We start from the raw sequence: 26551 nt of genomic DNA, 5'->3' as shown, positions 1-26551 counted from the left end.
ACAGCAATAGTTTTAATAAATGTACCTGAGGAGATGGAGATGATCTGTTCATATTATCTGCATCATAAATGTCACAGCATGACTGTTTTAAGTTTTACTGTCACTGTTGCAAAAAGTTGCAAAAAAAGTCGCCGACCCACTTCTGCTGCAAAACCACACGATGTTACATGAACTTTGTGCACAAAGCCTGCAACTACCAGGTAAATTTGGTTTGTACGTTTCTTTCATTATTAACAGGACTTTGTTTCAAAAAACACCAACATTTTGATGTACAAAGAAACTGAATTCAGAACCTGATCATTTTCAGTGTTAAGTTCAAAACAGACCCAGGATCAGATGATTCAAGTTTTATTTTTTAGAGCACAAATACATGAAGAGAGACCAGTCTGTTAGTGTTTTTAATTTTTCTATAATACTGGAAAAATAATGCAGTGTTTCGACTGTCTGCCTTTCTGAGTTGGGCTTTTCTGTTAGATAAATTAATATCTTTGCTATCATGAAATCTCTGCAGCCAGAATTATCTCACTTCTACTTTGAGTTTCTATCTAAATGTCTCAGCCGTAAGCAGTGGGAATAAAGTCTCGTGACAACATTCACAACTCGACTAGGAGTCTTACTCGACTTTATTCTTCATAGTAGAAGAGTAAAATCATCCAAGAATAAAGCCGTAATAGTCAAAAAAGAAAGTCGTATGAGAACAAAGTAATACAAGAAATTATACAAAAATAAAGTTGCACAACACTAAAGTCATGGTTCGAAGTTGTATGAGAATAAAAACATGAGAATAAAGTCGTAACGTTATGAAAATAAGTCGTACGAGAACAAATGACAAGAAGTAAAGTTGTACAAAAATAGTCAAAACATGAGAATAAATTGTACAAGAATAAAGTTATAGGAAAATAAAGTAATGAGGGAAAAAAGTCAACAGGGTTTCTGTTGAGATGAATTAAGTCACACGTGAAAAAAGTTGCAGAAAACTGAAGCTGTTATTTAACGAGAATAAAGCCAGCAGAAAAATAGTCACACTATTGTCAGAATAAATCATGTGGGAATAAAGTCTTAATAGATTAAGATTATATTAAGATAAAATACATGGAGATAGCAGCATGTTAGTGTTTTTAATTTCTCAGATTAGAAAAATAACGGCTGTTTGTTTCGACCGTCTGCTGTTGGACTTCCTGTTGAGATCAATTCAAATCTTCAGTGTCGTCATGAATCTTGTCTGCATTGTTTGGGCTCATTTCAGGGTTTCAGTCTTTCAGGTTTGACGGCGTCAGCGCGCGTTCAGGACGGGCTGCAGGTCTTCAGGCAGCGAGCCGATTACAGAGTTTATGAAAGCGTCCAGTTTGTCTAAAACTCCATCTTTGACCTGCAGCTGCTGCCGGCGAGCTTTGATCTGGAAGAAACGAGCCGTTACGAACACATTCTGGTTTTTTCCAGAACCTTCTCCTCATTTTAAATCTCATTACCAGCTTTTCTCTGAGCTTCAGGATCAGATCCACGATCTCCACCTCCGACTTGTCTTTGGTCCATCCCAGAAGGTCCTGCACAAAACCCAGCGTCACCGTTACAAGATGGAAACTCCTCGGAAATATTCAAACACTGGAGGAGAGGAAAGACACTCACTGCGTCGCAGATCGTCTCCAGGTGGAGGCTCTCCAGCTTCTGGGTCATCTCTCTGTGGCGCTGGCGGTACCAGCCGTCAAAGTTCGGGGACCTGAAGAACTTCCTGAGCAGAAGGAAACTATATTTAATTTAAATTAGGCTTATCTGGTGTAAAAACAGCAAAAGACTACAACATACTGATAGTCAAACACGGTGGTGGCAGAAACTGCAAAAACTTTTTCCATTTCTGCATTGTTTTCTATTTTAACATCAATGCTACTCTGAAGTCAAATCCCATGATGCTTTGCATTACTTTTTAAGAAAACTCTTAATTCAAGGATATTTTTTTTTACTGTGAAAATAAAAAACACTAACTCGACCTACGACCTCCAGATCCAGATCCAGATGTTTCAGAAAATGAACTGATGAATATGCAGCAGCATTGGGTGTAAAAACACCTGGATTATAATCTGGATGCACCGATTGCAGTTTTCTGGCTGATCACCGACGACCAATGTTTAAAAAGTCTGACTTGCCAATTCATATTCCCAAAATTAAGGAAATTTGGAACAATTTATTGGTGCACTCCTGTTATAAGAATGAGTTACAGTTTTCTGCTGAATTTTTTGACATTTTTATGGATCAGTTATTTTTAAAAACTCGCAGTAAAGGAATGGAAACACTCCCATTAACTGATATGGATGGACCACAGCAGTGTGACTCACCTGTACAGACCCATCCAGTCCCCTCTGAGCATGGAGGTGAGCTGAGGACCGGTGTGATCCAGAGTGGAAATGAACTCGTCCTGACTAAAGGGACGAACCTGCGGAGGAGTCTGAGCAAAAACAAACACCAGGTGGTCATTTTATGGCCTCTGGAGATCCGCTGTGATGATGGGCCGTACCTTCCAGGGTGTGACTGATCTCTGCAGAGGCATCAGGCTCGCCATGTACCGCTCCTGTCAGACAAGACGGAGGGTTTACTGACAGTTTCACCTGCAGGATCACCTGCTTCTGCACCGATTCCTCACCAGAGGAATGATGAAGCTCTGCGTCAACTCAAGCAGGTGTCGCCTCAAAATGGCGCTCTGAGCCTCTGACGGCCTTTTCCTCTGGATTCCCTGCAAAAAACGGAAAAAACATCAAACAACAAGCTGCTGGTTTTTAGATCATCGGACAACATGGACATATGCTCACCTTCAAAAGCCTCTTGATAAGGATTTTGTCTTTGTGTAGAAACGTTTTGTAGGCTGTGTAAATCCCTGCACACAAACATTCAAACAACAGCAAGCTGCAGGCGTGAACTAAAGCAGAAAGACGATTCAGGTTAAGTTACCTGGTTTGGTGTCCAGAGTTTTTAGTTTGGACAACTTCTTCACCTTCACCTGCTTCGGAAGATCACCTAGAAAAACGCAGACACCCAAATCCAATGAGGTCTGATCTGCAGTCGGAGAGAAACCGATACAACGAGAGCAAAGTCTACCGGCCATCTTGATCTCTCCCAGTCGAATGATGTGAGGCCAGTTCTGAAAAGTCTTGATGAAGAACGGGTTGGTGACTCCCAGAACCACATTAGGTCTGAAGCAGAAAGAGAGAGAAACGTTAGCTACAGATAAATGGAAAAATCGCTCTGGTAGCTGAATCGATTAATCGGCTTGATTGCCATTAATTGATTATTGAAATAATGGACAACTAATTTGGCAACTGATTAATCTTTAACCTTTGTATACAGACTCTGAAAAGACCATTTAATGAAAGACCAACATAATTAGAGAAGAAATTAAGCTAAAAATATAAACATGTTGCAATTAAAAACAACTTTTAAAAATGTAACCAGAACTCCTTTTAGCTTCACTCAGGCTTAAATATAATAAAAAATTCTCCTATTAAGCATTTTTTGCTTTCAAATTATTACTAAATTTATGAAACATAGTTTATACAATAAACTTCATTATTTATATGCTTTGTTTATAAAGTAAAAAAAAAAACCTTCATTTACTCATAAATAAATAAAACATTTAATTGTTGTGTAAAGTGTGATCGGACTCACGGCGCCTGCGTCCGGGTCGTGTACTCTCTGAACTCGCTGTCATGGATGGTGAAATACGGCCGAAAGTCGCAGCAGAACTTCAGAGGGCTGATGGAGCTGAGAGGAACGGAAGCGGTCACACCTGCTGTTACCGTGACAACGCAAACACTCCCTGCTGATTGGCCGCCAGGCTCTTTTAGTAGCTACCTGACCAGAGCCAGGATTGTTTCCGAGCAGACAGTCGGAGACGGCGCCATGACGACCAGCGGCTCGCCGAGCAGCGCGAGTTCCCACAGCATCTGCAGGTGGATCAGAACCGACTGGAAACACCTGAGGAGGAGGAGGGAGGCGGGGGGTGAGAGACAGATACTGCTGGGACCAATCAGTGGTCAAGTTCATAACAACAGCAGGGGGCAGCACTAACTTGAAGAGGTCCAGTTCGTGGATGGTTGGGAGGAGAGTTGGAGCTGGCAGCGGGCTCTACAAGGACAAGCTGTTACTATGACAGCAGAAGCTGGGGGACAGGAAGGACAAGGGAGAACGGATCTGACCTCGTTAGTGATCTGTCTGACAGGACTTCCTCCTGGTTTGTCTGTTTTTGAAGGAATTCTAACCTGAAACAGAAAAATAACAGAAAAGGTGATTTTCCCACACGTCTCTCCGTTTATTTACCTGCGTTGACCTCTGCTGACCTGTAGGACGACGCCCACGATGGGCAGGTTGAGCGTCTGCCCAGGTGAGGGGTTGGGCCACTGGTCAATCTCACTGCAAACTTCAAGATGAACAGAGTTTATGACCTTGAAAAGTATAAAAATATCTAAAATTTAATCTCACAAATTTCCTTTAAAAAAAATTTTGACATAAATTTGCTGGAAAAAAACCAAAAATGTTGAGATTAATTTCTAGAAAAAAAAAAACTTGGAAATTTTGAGATTAGTCTCTAGAAAAAAAAAAAATCTTCCAAACGTAAAAATGTTAAACTTTTGGATTTCAGAAAGTCAAAGACAAGCGTCGTCACCTGCTTCCAGGAACGGCTCCAGCTTGTCGAAGAACTCTGGTGCGATGACCTGCAGCACCGAATGAAACAGGTGTGTGTAGGGCAACCTGGACACCAACACTAGCGACTGAAAGGCAACATCATCATAAATCATCAGGTGACCTCATCAAATTAAACGTCACGTAAGGGTGAGAACAGGTGAGGTACCTTCTGAAAGTAGCCTCTCTTCACAGACACATCCTTCACCTGACGGAAGTAGACGTAGCCGAAAAAATGTGCCATTTCCTTCTGAGGAGACATCACACCTGTTTTACCTGCTCTCTGTGGGAAACACCTGATGCAGATCTCAGGTCAGATCTCAGGTCAGCTCACCTGCAGCGTGGCGGCGGCGTCTCTGTTGTAGATGTCGTCTCTGAAAATTTGACGCCCAACTGATTGGCGAAACCTGAAGGTGAACTGAGTGTCCCCAAGGCAACCTGGGGAAAATCAGATTTACATCGTTTGACCTTTGAACTTCAGGTCCTCAGAACAACCGCATTTAATGAATGTTTCTTTACCTGAGTAGGAGTCAGGAAAGGACAAGTAACAGATGCTGGTTTTCTGACAATAAACCAAAACAACGCCAAAAGTCAGATGAAATTATTTAATTGGGAAAAAGAAAATACAATTAATGATAATAAATCACCTCTTTCTCTGTGAGTTTGACATCCTGCGGATAAACTAGCTGCAAGCGGAAAGAATGAATGAATACCAGACTCCATTTAAAATTCCATTAATTTAACTGGCTTTCATTTCTGTAAAAGTCTTATTTATGAGAAAAATATGACCAAATAATTGTAAAAACAAATCGATTTCTCAGCTACTAAACTCACCGAATTAAGAATTAGACATTAGGCTTTTTTTTACGTTTAAATATTTTTATCTTACAAAGTGGGTTTTTCTACTAGACTGCTCAGATTTAAAGTGGAACATTATTCAAACGGAGATTAATGCTAGTGCTGCTAAGCTAGCGCACCTCAATGGCTTGTCCAAACTCCAGGTCGAAGGTAACAACACACACGCACTCCAGCCAGGAGGAGAACCGGGTCCAGGCGGTTCGGCTGTCTGCCGCAGCCTCTTCCCGTCCGGGAGAACCGAACCCGTCCGACGGATCCATCGCGGCAGGTGTTGTGCGAAATTCGGCTCCCCTGAAATAAACGGTCTGGGGGGCGGATCCAAACTCATCGATTCTGAGCAAACAGAACAACACAGAAATATTAGAATATTGTTAAAAAGTTAAATATTTTGTGAAACATTCATTATATACAGGTATGGTGAAGTAATATTTTATTTCTTATCATTTTGATGCGTATGTATCACTATTAGCTGTGATTTATTCTTTTTGTGGATTTCTTCACAGCTTTTTGTTTGACGTGTTGCTTGTTTGGATAGTTATTCCCTCTGGTTTTGGATGCTGAGCATCCAGAAGGAGTTTTCTTGTACTTTGTCCTTTCAGACAGTTATGATGCGTAATCGTGGCAACATAACAGTTGATAATAATCCTGGAAGTGCAGATGAGTTGAAATGAAAGCTCCATTGATGCTTTCTAATCATATTGCCACAGAGAGATTTAGAGAGAAACAGCAAAAGCAGTAGAGATGTATTAGCAGAACTTGCTGAAGGTGTGATGTAGGGCATGTTAATATATTTTGTCCTCTCTTTCTGGATGTTTTACCAAATATTGTTTTATTCTTACTTGAATCATTTCTTGAATGGCTACTTTTTACTTTAACTTTAGTAAAAATATGTTGTGCTGATTTTACTTGAGTATAATTTTGGGTTCTCTGCACATCTCTGTTATCACTACATCCCTCGCAGCTAATGTTGAAGCCTTAAAATAGTAATAATTAAGATTTCTTGCGTTTTCCACAACTTGCCACACACAATATGGCGTCGAAACTGACGGTCAGCTGATTGGGACTTCCGTGTCTGAGCGGCAGCGCGTGAGCCGTACAGTGGAAACCGTTGTCTGTCAGCGTCGCTCCGAGCAGCTCGTTTTATCCTCTGAACACATTTTACCTAATTTTTAAGCCGCGACTTTGACTCCGCAGGCGGCTGGCTTCGGTATTTCCCCCCGTGGATCCAGAAAATGGAGTTTAATCGCTGCTGTTTGAGGAGCTTTTTGAGCTGTTTGCTAATCTGCGTCACTCTGTGGAGCGAGCAAAGCTACGGGCTCTTTGGACAAACCAACCGGAAACCAAACATCGTTTTAATCCTCACTGACGACCTGGACGTCGCTTTGGGCGGCTTGGTCGGTACATGTTATCAATACCAGCTGGTATTTAGTGTTTAACAGCTTCAGATTTGTGTTAATTGTGGTAAAAATGTCTGAAGCTGACAGCTCACATTCCTGGTTGAAACCATCATTGAGGAATCTTAACAATCAGCAGGATTTCAGTGAAGCTTCATCCCATCATTTTAGGTCAAATTATGGGTTTAATGTCTCATTGGAAGAAAAACGTTTTAAAGTTTCTTTGTGTGGCACATTTCAGCAACAAGACAAAGTGGTTTAAAACAGTAATCAATGATGAAACAATGAACAAACTTTAGGTTTTGTCCAATTTGATCATTATTGATCATTAGATTAAAATATACTCGGCTTTTTCATTAATATTGCAGTTAATATCGATGAGCGGAAGCTCTAATCAAATGAGTTTTTAGCCTGAATTTAAAGGAGCAGTTTGTTCCAGATTAATGGAGGATAAAAACTGAATGCTGCATCTCCAGGTTTGGTTCAGGTTCTGATGACACAAAACAGAACCAGAGGACTGATACAGCAACAGCAGATCTTTAATGTATTTTGATGCTAAGCTATCCACATATTTATAGACTAGCAGAAGCATGTTAAAGTCTGTTCTCTGTGCTCTCAAGATAAATACATGTATTAGTTTCTTTAGATATTTCTGGGATATTATTTTAATTTTGGAAATGTTCTTCAGGTGATAGAAGACTGATTTTGTAACTATCTTTATGTATCTCTGAAAGCTCAGAAGAACAAGACCGCTAAGCTCAGATCCCTTTTCTTTAGATTAAAACCAATTAAGAATTGGACTGGACTGTCAAGGTGCAACATGAAGCAGAAATTTGCACTTGTACCTTTTTAGAGTTGAAACTTTAAGGTGTAGCCTCTGCTTAAAGTCTTTTAAAGGATTTTTAAGAAGTTCTTAGTTTCTTTGTTCAAGTCGTGATGTAACAAAGCCACTTTGTTTTTTAGAACCCGTTGACCAAGACTAAGAAACTAATTGGTGACGCTGGGATAACCTTCACAAACGCCGTAAGTATCACCACTTATGGTTTCTGATGATGAGGAAGAGTAAAGCTGCAGCGAAGTAAAACAGAGCTGTGCTTTAATGTGAATGTTTGCAGATCTTTTACTTTCAGACCCAAGATAATTAAGTATGTAAATGTTATTTGGACTGAGTCTAATGGCAGCACAATATACTGATGAAGTTACCTAAAATGCTAAAGGTCACAGAGGAAAGTAGAATATATTGTTATAAGATTTTACCTAAGATTATCATTATTTTAAAACAGGACAAGAGTCGGTAATACTTATTATTTAAGTATGATATATTATCAAACTTCTGACCTTTAGGTGTTTTTATTCTTTTAATTATTTTATTAGAGCTTTGAACAGAGTTTAGATATTATATAGGCGTCTACACAAAACTAATGACACATTTACATGTCACACAGAAACAATAGGGAAATGAAGAACTGGGAAAAATCGTTTTCCCAGTCGAGTTGAAAATACGGCGTTAAATTGGGGCCATAAAGTCTTTTCAAAATAAAAAAATATCACAAAAAAACATTGAAACTGAAAAATTATATTGAAACTGAAAAAAATATGTTCCAAACTGCTTTGTAGATTCAGGATTTTTTTGTCAGTTTCAATTTTTTTTTCTTTTGAACAAACTTTATGCCCCAATTTAGCTCCATGTGAGAAATGTTATTTCCCCTCTTGAAGATTGTTGTTTAAGTGGCAGCTCTGCACTTCCATACTAATAATAACTGTAACATCTTAGCTTATTTTGCCCATTTTGCTTCTGTTTCTCAGTTTGTTGCCAGTCCTCTCTGCTGCCCGAGCCGAGCCAGCATCCTGACAGGGAAGTACCCCCATAACCACCACGTCATCAACAACACGCTGGAGGGGAACTGCAGCAGCTCGGCCTGGCAGAAGAGCCAGGAGCCGCAGACGTTTCCCGCTTTGCTGAAGAACTTTGGAGGATACCAAACCTTCTTCGCAGGGAAATACCTCAACCAGGTCAGAAACACGAGCCTCTTATTCTGCTATAAATGTAGGTTTCACTGGAGAGACAACGTTGTGTTTACATGTGCTTATTAAAAAAATTATCTTTAAGTAGGATCTGAATATTAAGAAATGACAGAAGATTGGCTCATTCCTACTTTTACAACATTTTAACCTGGAGTAAAATGCATTTTTCCAGCTGCCTTCTTCTTCGCTTCTTCATTAAAAGGCTCTCTGTCTTATATTGAGGTTATTGAAGATATCGGGTTTGTTTATGTCTTCCAGTACGGACATTCTGATGCTGGTGGGTTGCAGCATGTTCCTCCAGGCTGGAGCTACTGGGTGGCACTGGTAAGATATTTTAGCTTTTAAATATGTTAAGTTTAACAATTTACAGTGTTGATCTTTACAGAAATAATTACCTCAGTGAAGTGGAGAAGATTAATATATTAAGATATAGATTATTGTTTAGCCTTCACAAGATTGACTGAAAGTTTATGGTCCATCTTATTAATTGAGGCTTATATCTGCAAAAAGGCGTTTAGTGGACTATAATGGCCCATAAATGCCATAATGTAACAACAAAAGCCACCATGGGAGTTTTGCTAAAATGGATATTATACTAGCAGATTTAACAGAAATTCCAATTTAGTTTGAAACTGAATTTTTCTAAAACAGAATTCATGCAAAAATTGTAATTATGCAAAATGAGATGGTGCTAAAATGTATTTTGTCTTTTAACACAAATTCTGTTTTAGCATCACTTCCATTTTAGCATAATGCTAAAACATAATTTATATTAAAATGTAAGTTATGCTAAATCTGAACTTCTGTTTTAGCATAATTCTGCGACAAAAGCTATACCAATTAGTTTTGTTTCAGTATAAAATGAAATTATGCTAGCAAATTTAGCATGACTTCTGATTTAGCATCACATCCATTTTAACATAATTTCTGTATTTTGGATCATTAAAATAAACTATTAAAACTTGTAAAAAAAATTTTTTTAGTTGAAAGAAACAGGATTTAAGAAATAATTGCCTGGTTGATTTGTGTTTATGTCTCTGAACCAACAAGAGATCCACCAAATGAATGAATGTTAACTTTTGTTTTCCAGGAGAAAAACTCTAAATACTACAACTACACTCTGTCAGTGAACGGGAAGACTCAGAAACACGGAGCGGACTACAGCAGAGATTACCTGACCGATGTGCTGGTGAGCCCTAAATGTTAAAGGTGCAGTTAGAGACACAAGGGAAATGTTGCGATTAGTTTTTCAATTTTGGTCTTTGTTTCTCTCCCAGACTAACAGGTCTTTGGAGTTCCTCCAGTATAAATCCATTTACCAGCCGTTCTTCATGATGGTTTCCACGCCGGCGCCTCACTCCCCCTGGACGGCGGCTCCTAAGTACCAGGACCGCTTCAACGACACCAAGGCTCCCAGAGACCCCAACTTCAACGTCCACGGGAAGGTGGGGCTCATGTTTAATACACAGCAGAAACCAGATGGATTCAAACGTTTCGAAAAAGTCTCACACTTTTAATTTGACTTTTCCCGTTTTATCCAAAGTTTTTATTTTTAAGCCGTTATGTGGTACAGTAGGGAAACTTGAAACTGTTACCCAGCAGGTTGTTGTTAGGTAACCAAAGAGCGAGCGAGTTAGTTGATTCCACCGTTAGCCCCTGGCTTAGGGCGCTAATGCCTTTCTGGATCAGAGTTCAGTGAATATGTTCTGAATATTCAATCAGATGTGTTATCTATTGATATTGATCATGTTTCTATCACAATATTCATTGTTATTGATTTATTGTTCAGCTCTACTGTTATTGAAAACTAATTTCCACCCAATAGTTTGGTAAACTCTCTTTCTCTCATGTTTCCACTTCTATTTTAGGACAATTAAAAAAGCTACATTCATTTAAAAACGTTACTAATCTGACTTCATTTGGTCATTTTAGGACAAACATTGGTTGATCCGTCAGGCTAAAACTCCCATGTCCAACTCCTCTGTCCGGTTCCTCGATGACGCCTTCAGGAAGCGGTTGGTGGTTTTATTTTTTGCAACCTTTTTATCCTCTTCTATTCTAACATCTATTTGTGTTGCTCAAGATGGCAAACTTTACTGTCAGTGGACGATCTGGTGGAGAAAATTGTGACGAGTTTGGAGGTCAGAGGTGAACTAGAGAACACCTACATCTTCTTTACCTCTGATAACGGCTACCATACAGGTGAGTGAGGATGTTGGACTTGATCTCTGCCGGTTTTCTTTAGGGGATGTGATGAATGAATCCGTTTGGCTCTGATTCAGGTCAGTTCTCTCTGCCGCTGGACAAACGGCAGCTCTATGAGTTCGACATCAGGGTTCCTCTCCTGGTCAGAGGACCAAACATCAAACCCAATCAGACCAGCCAGGTACAAACATTCACACCGTCTGTCTTTATACTGTTGGGATAAATTTTGTCTCCTTGCTTCACATCACACAGTTTGTTTTTTTAAATATGTAGTACATTTGGAAAGGGACAGTCTTCACCATGCTTGATCCTCTTCAGTCCAACTCTAGTTAATTTGTCTAGAAACTCTGATTCGTTTGGGGAGGTGTGGAAACGTAATCGACCGAAAAGGCAAGCTCTGGTCCACTTAAAAACCTTCATCTCGGTTCGGTCAACACGATTCGAATTCATATGTGAATGCAAAGTGGACCGGAGACCGCTCCAAAAGCAGGAAGTGAGCTAAAGCATTCTGGGTAAATGTAACCAAAACAAACTCATGAGTTTGGTACTGATGCAAGAAATGTCTTTTAGTCTTTTGCTAAAGACTATACAGAAATCCTACAACCACTAAAATCTCCATTTTTGTTTACATTTGGTGAAGAAGGAAGTTTTCTTCTTCAGAGGTTTTTTTGTGTTGTTTCCTTCAGTGGTTCTTGTTGCAGCGCCCCCACAGGCGAGGAGGGGAACAGGTTTTTCACAAGGTTTGGTTTGTTTGACACAGTGGAGTGTGAAAGCAAAACACATCAGGAGTTTATCTCACTTGTCCTTGGAGTCAACTTCTTCAAATTCGCTGTAATACAAACCACCACAGATTATTTCTGACCAGATTATCTCTGAAGAATCGCAACATCATTGAGTTATTTACTTTCCCTGTGGGTGTCAATAAATTATTTTTGAACTGAATCACTTTTCATATTATCAGATGTGTTACCAGACAATGAAATTCTAACTGAACATTCATCTGTCTGTGTTCCTGCTGTCAGATGCCGGTGGCGAACGTCGACCTCGGCCCGACCATCCTGGACATTGCCGGCTACAACGTCAACAAGACCAAAATGGACGGCATGTCCTTCCTGCCCATTATGGTGAGAGAACATCACCTGTTTATTGTACAAGAAGAATCAATGAGAGACGAGCCATAGAGCATCATCAACTGATTCCAATGGTTTAAATGCACAATAATCTCAGTTTACATAATCTTATGAATTTAAAGAGCGGTAAAAACATTTCTCCTCTTTACTTAGTAAATGAAATGTCAAACATCCACAAATCGGAAAAGGCTTCGTCTGATTTCATTTTTATTTAGGAAAAAATGAATCAAATGGTGCAGAAAAACTTTTAATGAAAGAAACGACAAACTATGATAAATCAAGACATTTGAATTTATTGTTGTTTCAGCAGGAAGGGAAGATGAACAGCAGCAGCTGGAGGACAGACATCCTGGTGGAGTATGAAGGCGAAGGAAGGAACGTTTCGGATCCGGCCTGCCCGTTGTTGGGACCGGGAGTGTCGGTACGAGGAAAACCCGGATCAAATTATCGTTCATCTGTTGAATTAAAGCTGAAGTAATCAACTTCTGCAGGAATGCTTCCCAGACTGTGTGTGCGAGGACTCGTACAACAACACTTACGCCTGCGTGCGCACCGTCGCCCCCTCTGCCAACCTGCAGTACTGCGAGTTCGACGACAATGAGGTACATCAGTTTCATTTAAAACATCCAGCTTTCCTCAGGATGTGGATTATCAGTAACATGCTGTGCAGCTCAGAGCTTCCCTGGCTTTGGTGACTGTTAGTGGCTGGATCTGACGCGTGGCAGGACTGTCTGTTCTGCAGGTGTTTGTGGAGGTGTACAATGTGACGGCAGACCCCTACCAGCTCAACAACATCGCAAAGACCATCGAGCAGGAAGTGCTGGAAAAGATGAACCATCGGCTGATGATGCTGCAGTCGTGCTCTGGCCAGACATGTCGAACACCTGGAGTTTATGATCGAAGGTGCACATTTTGACTATAAAGCATCTAATCTACTGACTTTGGTTAAATGAGGAATGGGGCGTGTTATACGTGATTCAAGTACACCAGACTTGAGCTCATTCTCGACATCATGCTGTAATAGGAGTCATTTTTTGCGTCATAGTGTAGCATATGTCATTTTTCACACTTTTTTTTCATAGAAATAGAAAGTGTCATTTCTGTGCGTGTTTCGTGTAATATGTCTGTTTGGCAAAAAAAAAAATTGCAAAAATGACACATGCTATACCATGACCAATAAAATGTGGGAAAATAACAGAATAGCACCATTATGAAGATGTAATATCAAGATGTTTAAAATTTGTTTAAAATCTGTACAAACATATTTAGTGGCAACTAAAGCCAGTTTGTCTTTTAGGCAACTCAAAATCTGTTTTCAAAACGGCACTATTTCATTTTCTCTGCTGCATCCACAGTTAACTCTGCACTGCCAGACGGCGCCTTCTCAACCCAAACCTCAGCTTTCCATAGAGGAACAGAGACAGAAACTCAGCTTCCACATTATTTATTTATCAGTAAGAAAATATCAACATGGCTGCTTCAGAATGTAGCAATACATTAACACAAATTACACCACAATCTGGAACCAACATAAGAAATATTAAAGAACTTGGTGCTTTTTAAGTATTTTTGACAACATTATAGCATGTAAAAAAATATAGGTCAACTTCCACACTGCTTGTTCGCCAATAAGATGTAATATTCTGGTTTTTACAGCCAACATTAGTGAGTATCAAAAATAAACCCTGCAGATTCAACATTAAAATGTTATTTTTCTCCTGTCAGGTTTAAGTTCAACCCTCAGCAGCTGTTTTCGAGCCACAGCTGGAGGCTGAGCAAACTCAGGCAGTAGGAGGAGGAAGGCCGTTTCCTGCTGCCGCTGGTTTGCTTTGGAGCCGCCATCTTCTCTGGATGGAGACGCGATCAGGTGGTTTAGTGTCTGAAGCCAAATCAACCTTTAAACTTCATGTTTCTCAGTTGATGTTTGTAGAAGATTGAAAACGTCTCCCTGTCAGCACAGATTTGCACATGTGTTTGTCCCACAGGAAGTTAAATAGTTTGGCTACATTTCAGTGTTTAATCAAGAATTTCACATTTTTAAATATGTAAAACGGATGAGACAATTAAAAGAAGTGCCAAATGTCCTATTTTTGATTTAAACTCAAAGGTAGATCAGGGAAATGATTGAAGGGATTTTTTTTTATTTATTACCATTTTTAAAATATCCTGTTTTGTGAAGCATAAACTGCTTTCAGTCTTATTACTTATTAAACAGGGAAAAAGGTCAAACCTGCGAATCATATCCAGATTTTCCAGCTGCTACTGATGATAATCTTTACTACAGTTAACATGGAAAATGTTTTTTTCCTTCAAGCTGAAAACTTGGTTTAAAAGTAAAGATGCACTTTTAAATACGTCAGATTTTCATGTATTTTTCTGTCGTGTTTTTGTCCAAATAAAGAATCACTGTTACTTTTTTGCTTTAATTTCTTTCTTCTGTTCTAAATATTATGAAGTTGAGTTTACATTATTTGCAGTTGCAAAAACTGTTTAATCTATTTAGCCAAACTTTTAGTGATTTAATTAAATGCTGCAGGCTAAATTTATAGATTTATCTCCATTAATATTTGGTTAAATGTCTAAAGCACTGATAGGATAATTTCCTGACTTTTAGGGATAAATAATTAATTAGGAAGGTTGAAAGTGAGAAAAAAATAATTATTAATAAAAACATTAGAAAAAGAAAACAAAGGAAAAAGAACAATCTGGTTCTGCAGCGGCCATCTTAAATCCTCCTCTCTGTTTTTTCTTTTTTGCAACTATGATACTTAAAAATTCAACCAATGCTAGGAAACCAAGACATTTCACTAAATTTAACATTTCAGTGGTTCAGATTAAAAGTTTAGGTCTAACTTTCAGTCACAGTCAATTTGGGGATTTTCGTTGAACTCTAGAGGTTTTCCTAAAACATGATTTAGCAGTAATTAAAAGGGGCATTTTATCCCTTCTCTACCAAATGAAAACATTATCCATCCGTCTCCCCAGGTGCTAAACCTCTAATAAAAACACTTCAAATGTAAACGGTTTGTTGCTCATTCCTCAGCTGGCCCAGACGTCCAGGACAGGCAGGAACGGTAAGTCAGTGCTGCCCAGGTAGGTTCTGCCTCGGTGCTGGAAGACGTCGCTGATGGCCCACGTTAGGCGTCCCTCAGGGTCGTGGAGCGACCCTACGATCTGTCCATCCAATCCCAGCTCCAGGACCAGAGCGTAGCGCGGCAGCAGGAGGTTGTAGCAGCTCAGAGGAACCAGCTGCACCAACATGTTCAGCAGACATTAAAATATCACCATGCAGACAGACAGAAGTTCTCCAAACCTGGAAAATACTGACATTTGACTCCAGCTGCATGGATGACACTTAATGAACAAAACTACAGCTTTAATCTGTTATTTCCAGTTTAAATTGTTCAAAATATCCAGAATAAACAATCATGTTTACTAAAGAATAAAATCTCATTTTAACAGAAAACCTCCAACCTTGGCCAGGAAGCGTTTCACCGCCGGGTACGGGGCGATCATGTCCAGGAAGGGCGGCAGAAGCTTCTGGAATCGCGTCGTCGTCATGCCAACCAGGAAAGTTCCGTGGTCGCTAAGGCGGATGTTGTCAGGGTAACCGATCATGTTGTCCAGAATGATCTCCATGGTTCCTGCCTTTGAACCTTTCAGCCAAAACCTGACAATCAAAAATAACACTTAGAACCACAACCAAAAGTCCAGGTGTGTAACAGCAAAAATTACAAGTTTTTGATAAAAGTTCAACAAAGTTTAATTTAGCATGTTAGCATCAGCTTTTGCTAAATTCTGTGTTGTTTTAGCAGTACGTTAGCGGGGCTATCTTTAGGGTTAGTGTGACTAGCTTTAGTTAGCGGTGCCTACCACTGGTTTTCTACATGAAACGCCTCGTGACAACCGGTGTAAATACTCCACTGTACTTCAGTATGCGTCCGATGCTGGTCTCAGCCAGCAGCAGGAAGTTCTCGTCAGGCGACAGCGCGATTCCGTTGGGCATGTAGAGCGAGTCCAGCAGCACCGTGACCTTTTTATTCTCAGGATCGAAGGAGAGAAGGCGGCCGAGGTTGTTCAACTCGATCACCTGAAGCATCAAAAAACAGCAGCTTCAAATTCAGCCTGGTTCCCCGCCAGGCTGATGATACTCTGGGAGAAGCCCTTTGATCCTGAACATATAAAACAATCTGTATTTTCTAGACTTAACTTTGTATTGTGGTCCATGTGATTTTTAGATAATGTAATTTTTAGATATTAAATAATTGATCATTTGATTAGTGACGTGTAGCATTTTTACGTTTTCACCCTTGTGACTTTTTGCTTTTAGTTGAGTAAATTTAAGTTGAAGTAATGGTACTTTTGCTTGAATACATGGTTCCGGCTAACGCCTGACGGTAGTTTACGTTGTGAAGCGCTTCTTCATCAATTCTCAACAATCTCTGTTGTTTCTGCATAAATATCCCTCTTGTAAATTCAAAAACTTTACTTTAAAACGGTGAAATAAGGTTTCCTGAAAACCCACTTGCCTCCAGCCTGACGTGTCTGCGGCCCCAGCGGCTGGATGAGTCGGTGAAATAAACGATCCCCGTTTGGGAGGAGACCTCCAGGCCATTCAGGAAGGCGAAGGGAACGCCATCAGCACCTAGTGGCAGAGCGACGTTCTCCTCGTTCATCTGCGTCTGTAAAAATCAGCTGAAGCTGTCGGACCGTACCGTCGGCGTTGGCCACCAGCAGAGTCTTTCCTCCAGTTTCAGGGTCGACGCTGTAAAGACCGAAGTAAGAGTCGGCAACGAGCAGCTGACCGTGGCGGTCCAGGCGAACGCCGTGAGGACGACCGCAGATCGGCTCGTAGTCACTGCTGCTGCCTGGAAACATCCAACACACATCCTGGATGTTAGCAGGTGTTTGCCAATTGCTGATGGCTAGTCTGAAGGAGCTGAGTGGGGGAGGAGCTGTGTCTTGAAGGCAGGGCTATGTCCAGTCAGGTGTTTTGCACAGCTGAATGGTTGCCATGGAGACTAAATGACTTCTTAAAGTATCCAAACCGCATTCTGGTAGATCCTGTCCCATGTGTGTGATGAGATCCAGGCTGTCATCTGGACCGATTCTCCAGAGCTTCCCGTCCACCGTCCCCGTATAAACGTTACCTGAAATAAAACACGGACAAGAAATCACATTTTTTACAACTTTCACTTCAGTTTATCAATGCAAAAACACAGCATTTCTAATAAAATCAGTTTAAAGGTGAAGTGATTGGGAAGTAGTGACATCTAGTGGTGAAAACAAGTTACTGCAACCAAATTAGAAATTCTGATTACTTATAAGAAAATAGTTAAAAACAGGGAGTTAATGTGTCTTATATGAAGGATGCAGCTTTAATGAAGGAAAAGGCTCACCATGAGCATCAGGAGCAAAGGATTCTGGTCCGTGTAGTTTTCCAGTGAACAGCCTGCGGCCCCTCTGCAGACGAGTGTTAACAGCCAGTGGACCTTGGAGCGCCGGGGGAGGCCCTTTCAAACTGAACACACACAGTTAACAACACTAAGCAACTAAATTTATCACTAAATTATGGCGTTGAACCTTACACGTGCGGTTTGGGATCTATAGGAGACGGCAGCAGGTAAACTCCAACAGCCACGGCTAGCAGCGCTGCTAGCAAAGATCGTCTCCACAGCCTGAAGAAGATTGGGAGGAAAACACAAACTGGTAAACAAATCAGTTTTTCCATTTTTATCAGGGAGGCTCCTATTGCTGCTGAGCACATTAGCTTGAATTTGCCCGAACGTATATACTGACAGAACGTGCAGTATATAGAAAATATACCAAACTCTGAGCCAAAACCGCACAGCATTCTGGGAGACGTAGGCAGAGGAAAGGGTTTTACTGCTCAACCTCTCATGGCTAGCTAAGCTAAGTTGGTAGAATTAACTGACTCAGGCACTCTGGTTACCTAGCAACTCATTCATTCTTTGGTTACCTAGCAACAACCTGTTGAGTAACTTGCGCAGCAGCAGTTTAAGGTTTTGTCTCACAACTGCTTAAAAATAAAAAAACAACGTGTCGTGAAAACGTGAAAGGTCACGTCTCCAATTTCAGATATTCACAACAAAAAACTGATCAATAATTATTGATGTTGACTGAAATGCTTATATCTGGACCAATTCTCCACAGCTTCCCGTCCTGTAAAAATAAGTTCAACTCTACTGTAATAACTGGGGGAAAAAAGTCTTGTGCCACACTTGCTGATGTGACCTTTGACCTTACACCTGGGGAGGAGGAATCAGGCTGCAGGTCAGTTACACAACTAGAACTAGAGGCAGAAGAAAACTGGAGCTGATTGGTTTGGATAAAAATCAAACATTTTTAACCAATTTTACAGGCTAAATGCTAATATTTTATAAGCTAAAAATGGAGATTAAATAGTCCAGAGTGGACAATCTAAATTTAGGATTATTATTATTAAAAACACTTTTCTTTAAAAAAAAATCTTACATTTATGGTTTGTTTGGTTTTGTATTTATGATGTTTTAATTATAAATACCTTTAATTTATTCTTCTGTATTGTAGCGGTTTGCAAGTGACTTCCTGGTAAAATAAAATCCTACATTCAATGTCCCTATCAGAAAATAATAAGTAATTCATATGTAACTTTTTTAATTTTTTAACTCTGACAAGTCAAATTGCATAAGATTAAAGTTCCAGCAACTGCACCACTGTGCAGCTTTCTCAATGTGTTTTTGAAAACTGTTTTCTGTTAACCCTAACCCTGTTTCTCATCTGGACCCAAAGTTTGAAAACTTGTCTGGATTTTCACTTAAGATGCGCAAGATTTATATTAACTGTGCTGGAAAATTAACATTGTAGATTAAATTATTATTTTAGCAAGTCTATACAAAAATATTGTGAGGATTAATTTTATAAGATTGATTAAAATACTAAAAACAATGCAATTTTTAAATCTAAGGTACATTTATGAAAACAAGAAAATTGAGTTGAGATTTATTTTTGTTATTCACTTTTGGAAATTAAAACACAAATCACTTAAATTTAAAGATTAGTTTTCAAGCAACAACTGTAGATTGAATTATAACAGTTGTAAATAAAATAATATATTATTTAGCCCAGTTATTTTATGACGCAACCTGCAAGGTTAAAATCTCCCGGGATCTTTGAACGCAACAGTTTCAACAGGTGGGGTCTTACTGAGCGCTGCGTGTTTTTAAAAATTGCTCCACAGAGTAAAAAGTTTATATTTTTGTCTAATTTTTATAAAGTAAAATCTAAAAACGTACATTTCTGGGCGTGAAGTCGATCTTTCCTCTTCCTGCTGTTCCAACCCAGAGACGCTACATAACTATGAAGGCGAACTAAAATCAAGCTAACCGGAAAGAAGACGCGCTGTTCCGGCCTGGACCGTCAAAATAAAAGCACGATAAGGCGCATTGTAATGTATAACAATTTCTTAGTTACTATTTACGTGTTTGTTTTTTTTAATGATATTTTTTCCCCCAATGGAAGTTGGAGTTTTTAAACCACTTAAAAATATAGTTAACACTTAAATTCATTCTGTTTCTGTTTTTTTCTTTTGCAATGTTTGAGATTCTCAAACTTTAAAATGATGATTTCATCTGATAAAATAAAACAGAGTTATTTGTCTATTTAACTAAGAAGGGTGTTACATTTTTACACAGGACTGGGTTGTTCTGGGGAAAATAATAAATTTTAAAATTATTTTTAAACTGTTGGAATGCATAGTTAAAAAAACAAACTGGTGTTTCAGTTTTTGAAATTCCAGTCCAAAACTGGAATTTCAACCAGTTCTGAGTTGAGATTCGCTTTTCAATCAAGCAATACTGATATTAAATTCCAACATGGCTACCACGCATGTTAAATCAAATGAAAGCTGAAATTTTTAACACTAAAATGACTTAATTTAAAAGAAATAGCTAATGCAACCAAATGAGTTTTTTTAAGGGGAATTTCACACTATGATGCTTAAATATTAAATATGAAACTTTATGGTTTCAGAGTAAAACATTTTAAAGCCTTTTAGGGACTGAATAACAGGATTTTTTTTTAAAAGAAAAAAGTCAAACTAACCTCCTGAATGGTGAGACTTTGTTTTGGCAGCTTTGTTGGTTTGAGTTTTGTCAGCTTCACGTGTGTGAGGGTCCAGAGTTTGGCAGTGAGGAGGAGGAGGCCCTGCTTTTGTCTGGCTTGTTATCGGAGTCGGGGTCAAATGGAGGATAAAAGGAGGAGCTGCTGCTGCAAACAGGCGTCCAGCAAACAGGCGTCCAGCCAACAGCCTGACAACATCAACAGGCAAAAACTACAACCGGCAACAAGAAGAAAAGCAAACTGCTGGGTTTAATGAAACACTATGACGTTTCACAACAATCAAATTACTACCAAAAAGTTTAATATTTAAATTTAGAATAAGGACAAACACTGAAATAAAACAGAATTTTCTTTCAAAGCAATTTATGGAGCTAAATTGTTTACTCATAATCAGGGACAATTCTAGGATCTGGGGTTTAGGGGTCCGTGGCCCCCAGCAGGGCTGAGACCCAGGAGAAGACATTCGCCAAATATGGGACGACTCCGTATTTTACGGGCTGGGTGGCAATCCTATTGCTGAGATTACGCAAGAATACTCAATTACTGAATAACTGATCCAATTATCAAATGAGCACCATTCAAATTAAAAAATATATATATTCTAAAAATACACAAATGAGAGATTTATTTACCAGAGGTGCTGCTGAACATGTCTGATCCGTTGACAACGAGCTTGTAAATGAAAGTAAACAAGGCGTTTTATGTGAAACAATAAAATCTTGACAAGAGGAAGGGTAAACACTGGACAGGTTCCCAATCCCTCACCTGGCTGATTTTCTTTTCTGTTTAGTTTTTTCCCAAAATCACTTTTGATTTTTACCAAGTGATTTTGGCAACAATAAAAAAAAAAATAAATAAATAAAAAGTGAGGGTATGTTTTTGTTTCTTTAAACTGGATATTATGATTTTTAATCGGCAGAAATGTATAATAACTACCAGATACTGAAAGCTGAGGTTGTTCTGGAAAAAATACATAATCAATGCACATTTTTGAGAATTTTACAACCATAAAATAAAATAAAAAAAAGAACATGGCGGTCCAGTTGCAATTATGGTCATAAGAGGATTAATGTGAATAATTTCCAAAAAGAAAAACTTCCTTTTGACAGGAACAAACCCAACACTGACCCATTTATTTTCTAAATCTGATTGGTCAGTGACCGGTCAAACTGGCCAATCAGAGGAAAGGAGGGACAGATAAGAACACCACAAAATGATTTCTCTTGTGATTAGTTTAATTGCACCAAAATCTGGACTTTTTATCCTTAAATGTTTCATTTATTTTGATTTGAGAAAACAGTTTAAAGTATAAATTGGCATAAATAGCTCTATTAATCATTTGTGTGATTTCATGATGAAATATAAAACTTTAAACAAAAATCATTGCCTCCTTGCAAATTTATTCAGTCAGAACATATTGTGCACTGTGAGATAAAAACATCTTAACATGACAACATGAAGCACATTCTCCAAAAGGACAATACTGACAGACGTTTCACCAGCTGCTCAAGACATTTGGTTAAATTATTTCTGTGAAATTCTTGTATTTATGAAGCAATTTCCTGGAAAAACGTGATGTTATGAATTTAAATGGCACGTGACATTAGGGAGAACAGCTTATGAACAGTTTCTGATCGTTTTATTTTAATTTGCTTCTGTAGGAATAGAAAACAAAAAATAGAGCCATCAGCTATACAGAACGCTGCAGGAATGACCCATTTTTACAAACTGCTGTAAAAATATTTCGTCAGAGAGAGACCTCCTCCACGACGGAGAACTTGGGCCTTACTAAGAACAAATAAACAAAATAAAATTAAAAGAATAGAGTCAAAATAATGAGAATAAAGTCAGTATTTTGAGAAGAGTCATAATATTTCAAGAATAAATTCATAATACAAGAATAGTAATGTTTCAAAGATAAAGTCACAATAATATGAAAATAACTCATTTTTTGAGGATAGTCATACTATTATGAGAAAAGTCAAAATAATATAAGAATAAAATCATTTCTTGAAAATGAAGTCATAATAATTCAACAAAAAAGTTGAACTATTATGAGAATAAAGTCATAATATGAATATTCTCCCATTATTTCAACTTTATTCCCTGACAAGTTTATTCTTGTAATTTTATTTTCGTCTCCCTAAATCGCTGAACTCCTCGATGCAAAGTCTCCACAAGCTGAAACATTAAACTCTCCTTACAGCTTTAAGCTCAAATTAAAGTGCTTTTCTCTTTCTGTAAGCGATGCAGGTGAAGACGGGTTTTAAGGCTGGTTCATTAAAGTTTCTGGCTCTAGTCTCTGTTGCCGGGGTTGCGGGGCGGCGCCGCTCCTTCCATCGGCGCCGAGCTGGGAACGGAGAGCAGCTGGCCGCCGTGCATGCGCTCGTTGACGCGCAGCTGGCAGCCGTCCTGCAGCATGCGGACGGCTATCCGGGCGATGTTGCGAGAGTCGTCCAGGCCGCAGTGAGGCCGGCCTTCGTATTTCATGCCGAGCTTTTCCAACATGGTGCTCAGCTTCGTCTGCGTGCGTGGGACCTGGAAGAAACGAGGGAGTTTAAAACCCGGGGCAAACATCAGAAAATGTTGAAAGAAGAAATTCAGTCTAGCAGAAGTCATCTCTAAGTGAAAGAGCTTAGATTTAGCTGAGGGAGATTGCTTAAAAACAAGGTCACAGATTTCTTGTTTCTTTTCTAATTAAGAAATTACAATAAAAAAAACGTATTTTTTTATTTAAATCTTGTCTGAGTTTTAGAATGAAACATCAGGGCCAGGCTACAAAAAATTTGTTTAATTACTAGAATGTGGTCATAATACCAGCAAAATGGATCATTTAGCCAGAAAATTAAGTTTTAAGTATCTGGAAAATTTACAGTTTGCTCAACATTCATTTTTATTTATTTTTTCCATGTTGGATTCCCACAAATTGTGCCTTTATCCTGCTGATATTATGACATCATTCTTGTATTATTTTGACTCCATTGTTGTAAGACTGTATTAAACAAAACTGTAGCCTGGTCTTCATATTTAGCTTTTCCAAAAATTAAATCTTCAAAACACCAAAATTTGATTTATTGGAAAAAATCTATTTACTCTCCAGCCCTACCTTGTAGAAGTTGCAGTAAGACTTTCTTATATTTATCCATTTCTTTGCAAACTGAGGGTATCGGATCCGGCTGATCCGACACTGGATGTTGAGGAACTTGCTCATGTCCCACGCCCTGCAGAACAAACAAAAACATCAGAGCGACCAGAGAGAGGAACGCCAAACCCTGCAGCAGCAGATCGGGTTGCAGGGTAAACCCACCCGTCAGTCAGCATGGCGTATTTGTATTTCGTCCCGAGTTCCCTCTCCTGCAGCCATTCCACAACTCGGCGAAGGACATCTGGAAACGGATCCGCTCCATCCACCGTCTCCTGGAGACCAAAACACCAACAGGTGAAGTTTGACTTCAACTTTTAGACATCTGGGAGACGTGAAAGAAGCAACTCAGACCTGTGTGATTCCTGTTAGCTTCACGCAGAAGTCGGATAGCTGCGGGTTCACTTCTGGTTTCACATACGCCTGAAAAGTGTCCACCTGCACAGAAATCACATTTAATAGAAGAAAATCTTCCATTAATTACTTCCAGACAAACCAGGCTGGGGAGAGGACACAAAAACTACTCAAGCTGCAAAACTTCAGGATTCAAGATGGCTGACCGCCTGCGCATAATGTGAAGAGTTGAAATTGCCACAATATAGTAAATATAAAAAAACATTACATTTTATTTTAAGCATTTTATTTCAGCTGAATGAAATAGTGACTAAACATAAAATTGTTTAACTGACGCCATTAATTAATTGATTAGAACTCATTTTAATCTAATAAACCATTCGTCATCAACAAACTGTAAATCTGTGTGGACTTACGATCTGTAAGGTGTGCGTGTTGATGAGGACCATGGGGAACTCGATGATCTCATGCAGGAAGTCTGAGGGATTATCCTCCTCGCACGTGGCCTCGAAGTCCACCACGCAGATGTAGTCGTAGTAGGTATCGGTGGGCCCTCCCTCCGCCGCTGACTGCAGCAGCTTCTGCTTCTTGTAGTGGTTCTTCAGCCTCCTCTTCATCACGTCCTTTACTCCTCTTCACGCACAAACAGAAGGTGGATTTTAGGAGCGGACGGCGAGGTTTCTACAGCTGAAACAGTGAAAACGCTCACCTGGTGTCGAGCTTCAGCTCCGCCAGTTTGACCCGCAGCTCGTCTTTGGACATGCGGTTGATGTGGCCGTTAGCCAGAGCGATCTCTTTGTAAACCGGGTGACTGAAGTCTGTGTTGGACTGAGACGTCTCCGGAGCCGTTTCGTCGTTGGGACATATTCTGCTGCAGGGTTTCGTCTGGACAAGAAAATGTAACTGAGCTTGACTTCCGGTCGCAGGTTGCTATGACCTCCTGTAAATTCACAACACTTGAACACTGCCTGATAATCAAGTTCAGTGATTCATTTAAATTTTGGAAATGTTTTTTTTCCCCAGCACATTTCAGCAGCAAAGCATTTCAAAGTGCTTTGCAACATAAAATCAAAAACTACATTGTCATAACAATGCAAATAAAACATTTTTAATATTCAACCTACAAAATTCAGTCAATGGACTGAGGTTAATTTTTTAGGTTTCGATAGTTCAGGCGGTAAGCCGCCATCTTGTTTTACAGGCTCTATTTATTTTGACGTTGAATTCAGATCAACTCTACGTTCAAATATCACGGCTAGGCTACAACTTTTTATTATTCATTTTTTTAACACGAGAATAAAATCATAATATTACAGGAATAAAGTCCCAGTGGTACAAAACTAAAGTTGTATTACAAAATCTAAATATTACAAGTAAAGGTCATAATATTAAAATAAAGTAGTAATTTTATGAGAACTCCTACAAGAAAATAGAATAATTAAATGAGGAAAGTTAAATCTTGTTATACTTTGGTATATGTTTTACAGATGATAATAAAAAATCTTTTTAACAAATCAGCACCAAACCATTATCAGATCCAAAACAGCCATCTTCTATTTTTATAACTCCAACAAAACTGTTTTTTTTTTTAATTTTCAGACTTTTTTCTGGTAACATGGCATCTTTATTCTGCTAATATTATCACTATTTTCTTACAAATTCTTGTGGACTGTCCCTTTACTTTGTTGTGCAACTCACAGAATGGATGGCTGAATAAATCACTAAGCGTGAAAGGAATTGCTATAGAATATATTTTTATATTGAATCACTGAAATAAAATAAAATTTTTGACTATATTTTAATTTCTTGAGATGCATTTTCAAGGCTCCTCTTCCTCATTAGGGAAAATTTACACTATTAGTTCGCAGCAAACAGATTAATGAAGATGGCAGAATAATAGGTCATTCATATTTCAAAAAGACATTAAAAGACTTAAATTAAATTCCAGAATTTTCTAGACTGTATTGAGTTCCAAAAGTAAACATAAATAGTTGGGTTGGATATTTTTTAGGATCCATGTTTAAATCAGTCCGTAATGTTCAATACACATCCAAATTATGCACGTTTAAAAAAGTACATTAACATAAAATATCCTAAATTATTTAGGACTTCTAAAGCACATTAAATGAAATTTAGACTAAGAGAAAAATGTTTCTTTAATTTGTAAACGTCGGATTGTCTTCACAGTTCAACAAATAAAACAATAATGAGATTTCAGAAAGAATTAAGAATAAAAGCATGTTATAGTGTCGTTAAAATAAATGTGTTACTTATCGGAAACATGTTAATTCGAGCCAGATTTACCTTTTCATCATCTTTTTCTTCTGACATTTTCACATTCGCGTTTGTTCCTTGAATGTTCTCCTTGTGTTCATCCATTTAATGGTCACAAAAGATAGAAACTGTTAAAACAAGCTAATTTCATGTAAACAAAAACTCGATTTACAGACAAAAATGGCCGTACCAGGCGACATTAACTAATGTTAACTCTTCCTTAAAGCTAAAATACCCGCGCAAATGTCATTACAGAGCAGCTGGACTGTATATATTTACAGAAAACAAGAGCAATAAAACATCCCGAATAAACAGCGTTTCTCCTAAAGCACCGCCACTGCGTTAAACTTTATTTTCTCTGGCTGGACAGATAAGGAACT

The 26551-nt window shown here is 38.8% G+C and overlaps 4 protein-coding genes across 8 annotated transcripts; 1 reads left to right on the top strand and 3 right to left on the bottom strand.

Annotated features, from left to right (window-relative positions):
• Positions 1-332: 332 nt before the first annotated feature.
• dennd6b (DENN/MADD domain containing 6B) lies at positions 333-5844 on the bottom strand. Of its 3 annotated transcripts, none has more exons than XM_055020319.1 (20): positions 5646-5844; positions 5316-5354; positions 5188-5230; positions 5003-5106; positions 4838-4918; positions 4652-4757; positions 4326-4405; positions 4185-4247; positions 4058-4113; positions 3841-3963; positions 3655-3750; positions 3088-3182; positions 2941-3006; positions 2802-2866; positions 2636-2725; positions 2510-2563; positions 2331-2440; positions 1627-1729; positions 1470-1544; positions 333-1396 (listed from the first exon to the last, which is right to left on the bottom strand). In XM_055020319.1, the coding sequence occupies exons 1-20, from the start codon at positions 5784-5786 to the stop codon at positions 1274-1276; spliced, it is 1713 nt and encodes a 570-aa protein (XP_054876294.1). In that variant the 5' UTR covers positions 5787-5844; the 3' UTR covers positions 333-1273. The 3 variants fall into 3 exon arrangements, with proteins under 3 accessions (XP_054876294.1, XP_054876295.1, XP_054876296.1); XM_055020320.1 differs by having other exon boundaries at positions 4652-4700; XM_055020321.1 differs by lacking the exon at positions 5188-5230 and having other exon boundaries at positions 5646-5720.
• A 771-nt stretch (positions 5845-6615) lies between these two features.
• Positions 6616-14692, top strand: gnsa (glucosamine (N-acetyl)-6-sulfatase a). Of its 2 annotated transcripts, none has more exons than XM_055020432.1 (14): positions 6616-6920; positions 7884-7943; positions 8727-8933; positions 9204-9269; positions 10036-10134; positions 10223-10390; positions 10878-10960; positions 11029-11147; positions 11228-11331; positions 12173-12274; positions 12591-12701; positions 12772-12882; positions 13023-13183; positions 14006-14692. In XM_055020432.1, the coding sequence occupies exons 1-14, from the start codon at positions 6759-6761 to the stop codon at positions 14070-14072; spliced, it is 1620 nt and encodes a 539-aa protein (XP_054876407.1). In that variant the 5' UTR covers positions 6616-6758; the 3' UTR covers positions 14073-14692. The 2 variants fall into 2 exon arrangements, with proteins under 2 accessions (XP_054876407.1, XP_054876406.1); XM_055020431.1 differs by having other exon boundaries at positions 12588-12701.
• Positions 13709-19661, bottom strand: zgc:194209 (uncharacterized protein LOC570908 homolog). Its single transcript, XM_055020433.1, has 9 exons — positions 19576-19661; positions 17869-17958; positions 17680-17801; positions 17329-17430; positions 16996-17148; positions 16810-16925; positions 16210-16370; positions 15755-15950; positions 13709-15529 (listed from the first exon to the last, which is right to left on the bottom strand). Coding segments are annotated over exons 1-9 (1152 nt in total). The 5' UTR covers positions 19578-19661; the 3' UTR covers positions 13709-15319.
• A 2120-nt stretch (positions 19662-21781) lies between these two features.
• Positions 21782-26551, bottom strand: eri1 (exoribonuclease 1). Of its 2 annotated transcripts, XM_055020473.1 has the most exons (8): positions 26362-26551; positions 26202-26261; positions 24607-24782; positions 24314-24530; positions 23898-23981; positions 23709-23818; positions 23508-23622; positions 21782-22939 (listed from the first exon to the last, which is right to left on the bottom strand). In XM_055020473.1, the coding sequence occupies exons 2-8, from the start codon at positions 26226-26228 to the stop codon at positions 22697-22699; spliced, it is 972 nt and encodes a 323-aa protein (XP_054876448.1). In that variant the 5' UTR covers positions 26229-26261; positions 26362-26551; the 3' UTR covers positions 21782-22696. The 2 variants fall into 2 exon arrangements, with proteins under 2 accessions (XP_054876448.1, XP_054876447.1); XM_055020472.1 differs by having other exon boundaries at positions 26202-26551.

Source organism: Poeciliopsis prolifica, unplaced genomic scaffold (genome assembly GCF_027474105.1).
Source record: "Poeciliopsis prolifica strain line A6 unplaced genomic scaffold, Auburn_PproV2 SCAFFOLD067, whole genome shotgun sequence".
In the NCBI taxonomy this organism is placed as follows: Eukaryota; Metazoa; Chordata; class Actinopteri; order Cyprinodontiformes; family Poeciliidae; genus Poeciliopsis; species Poeciliopsis prolifica.
The sequence above is the reverse complement of the archived record's forward strand: the minus strand, read 5'-3'. Positions and strand labels throughout refer to the sequence as shown.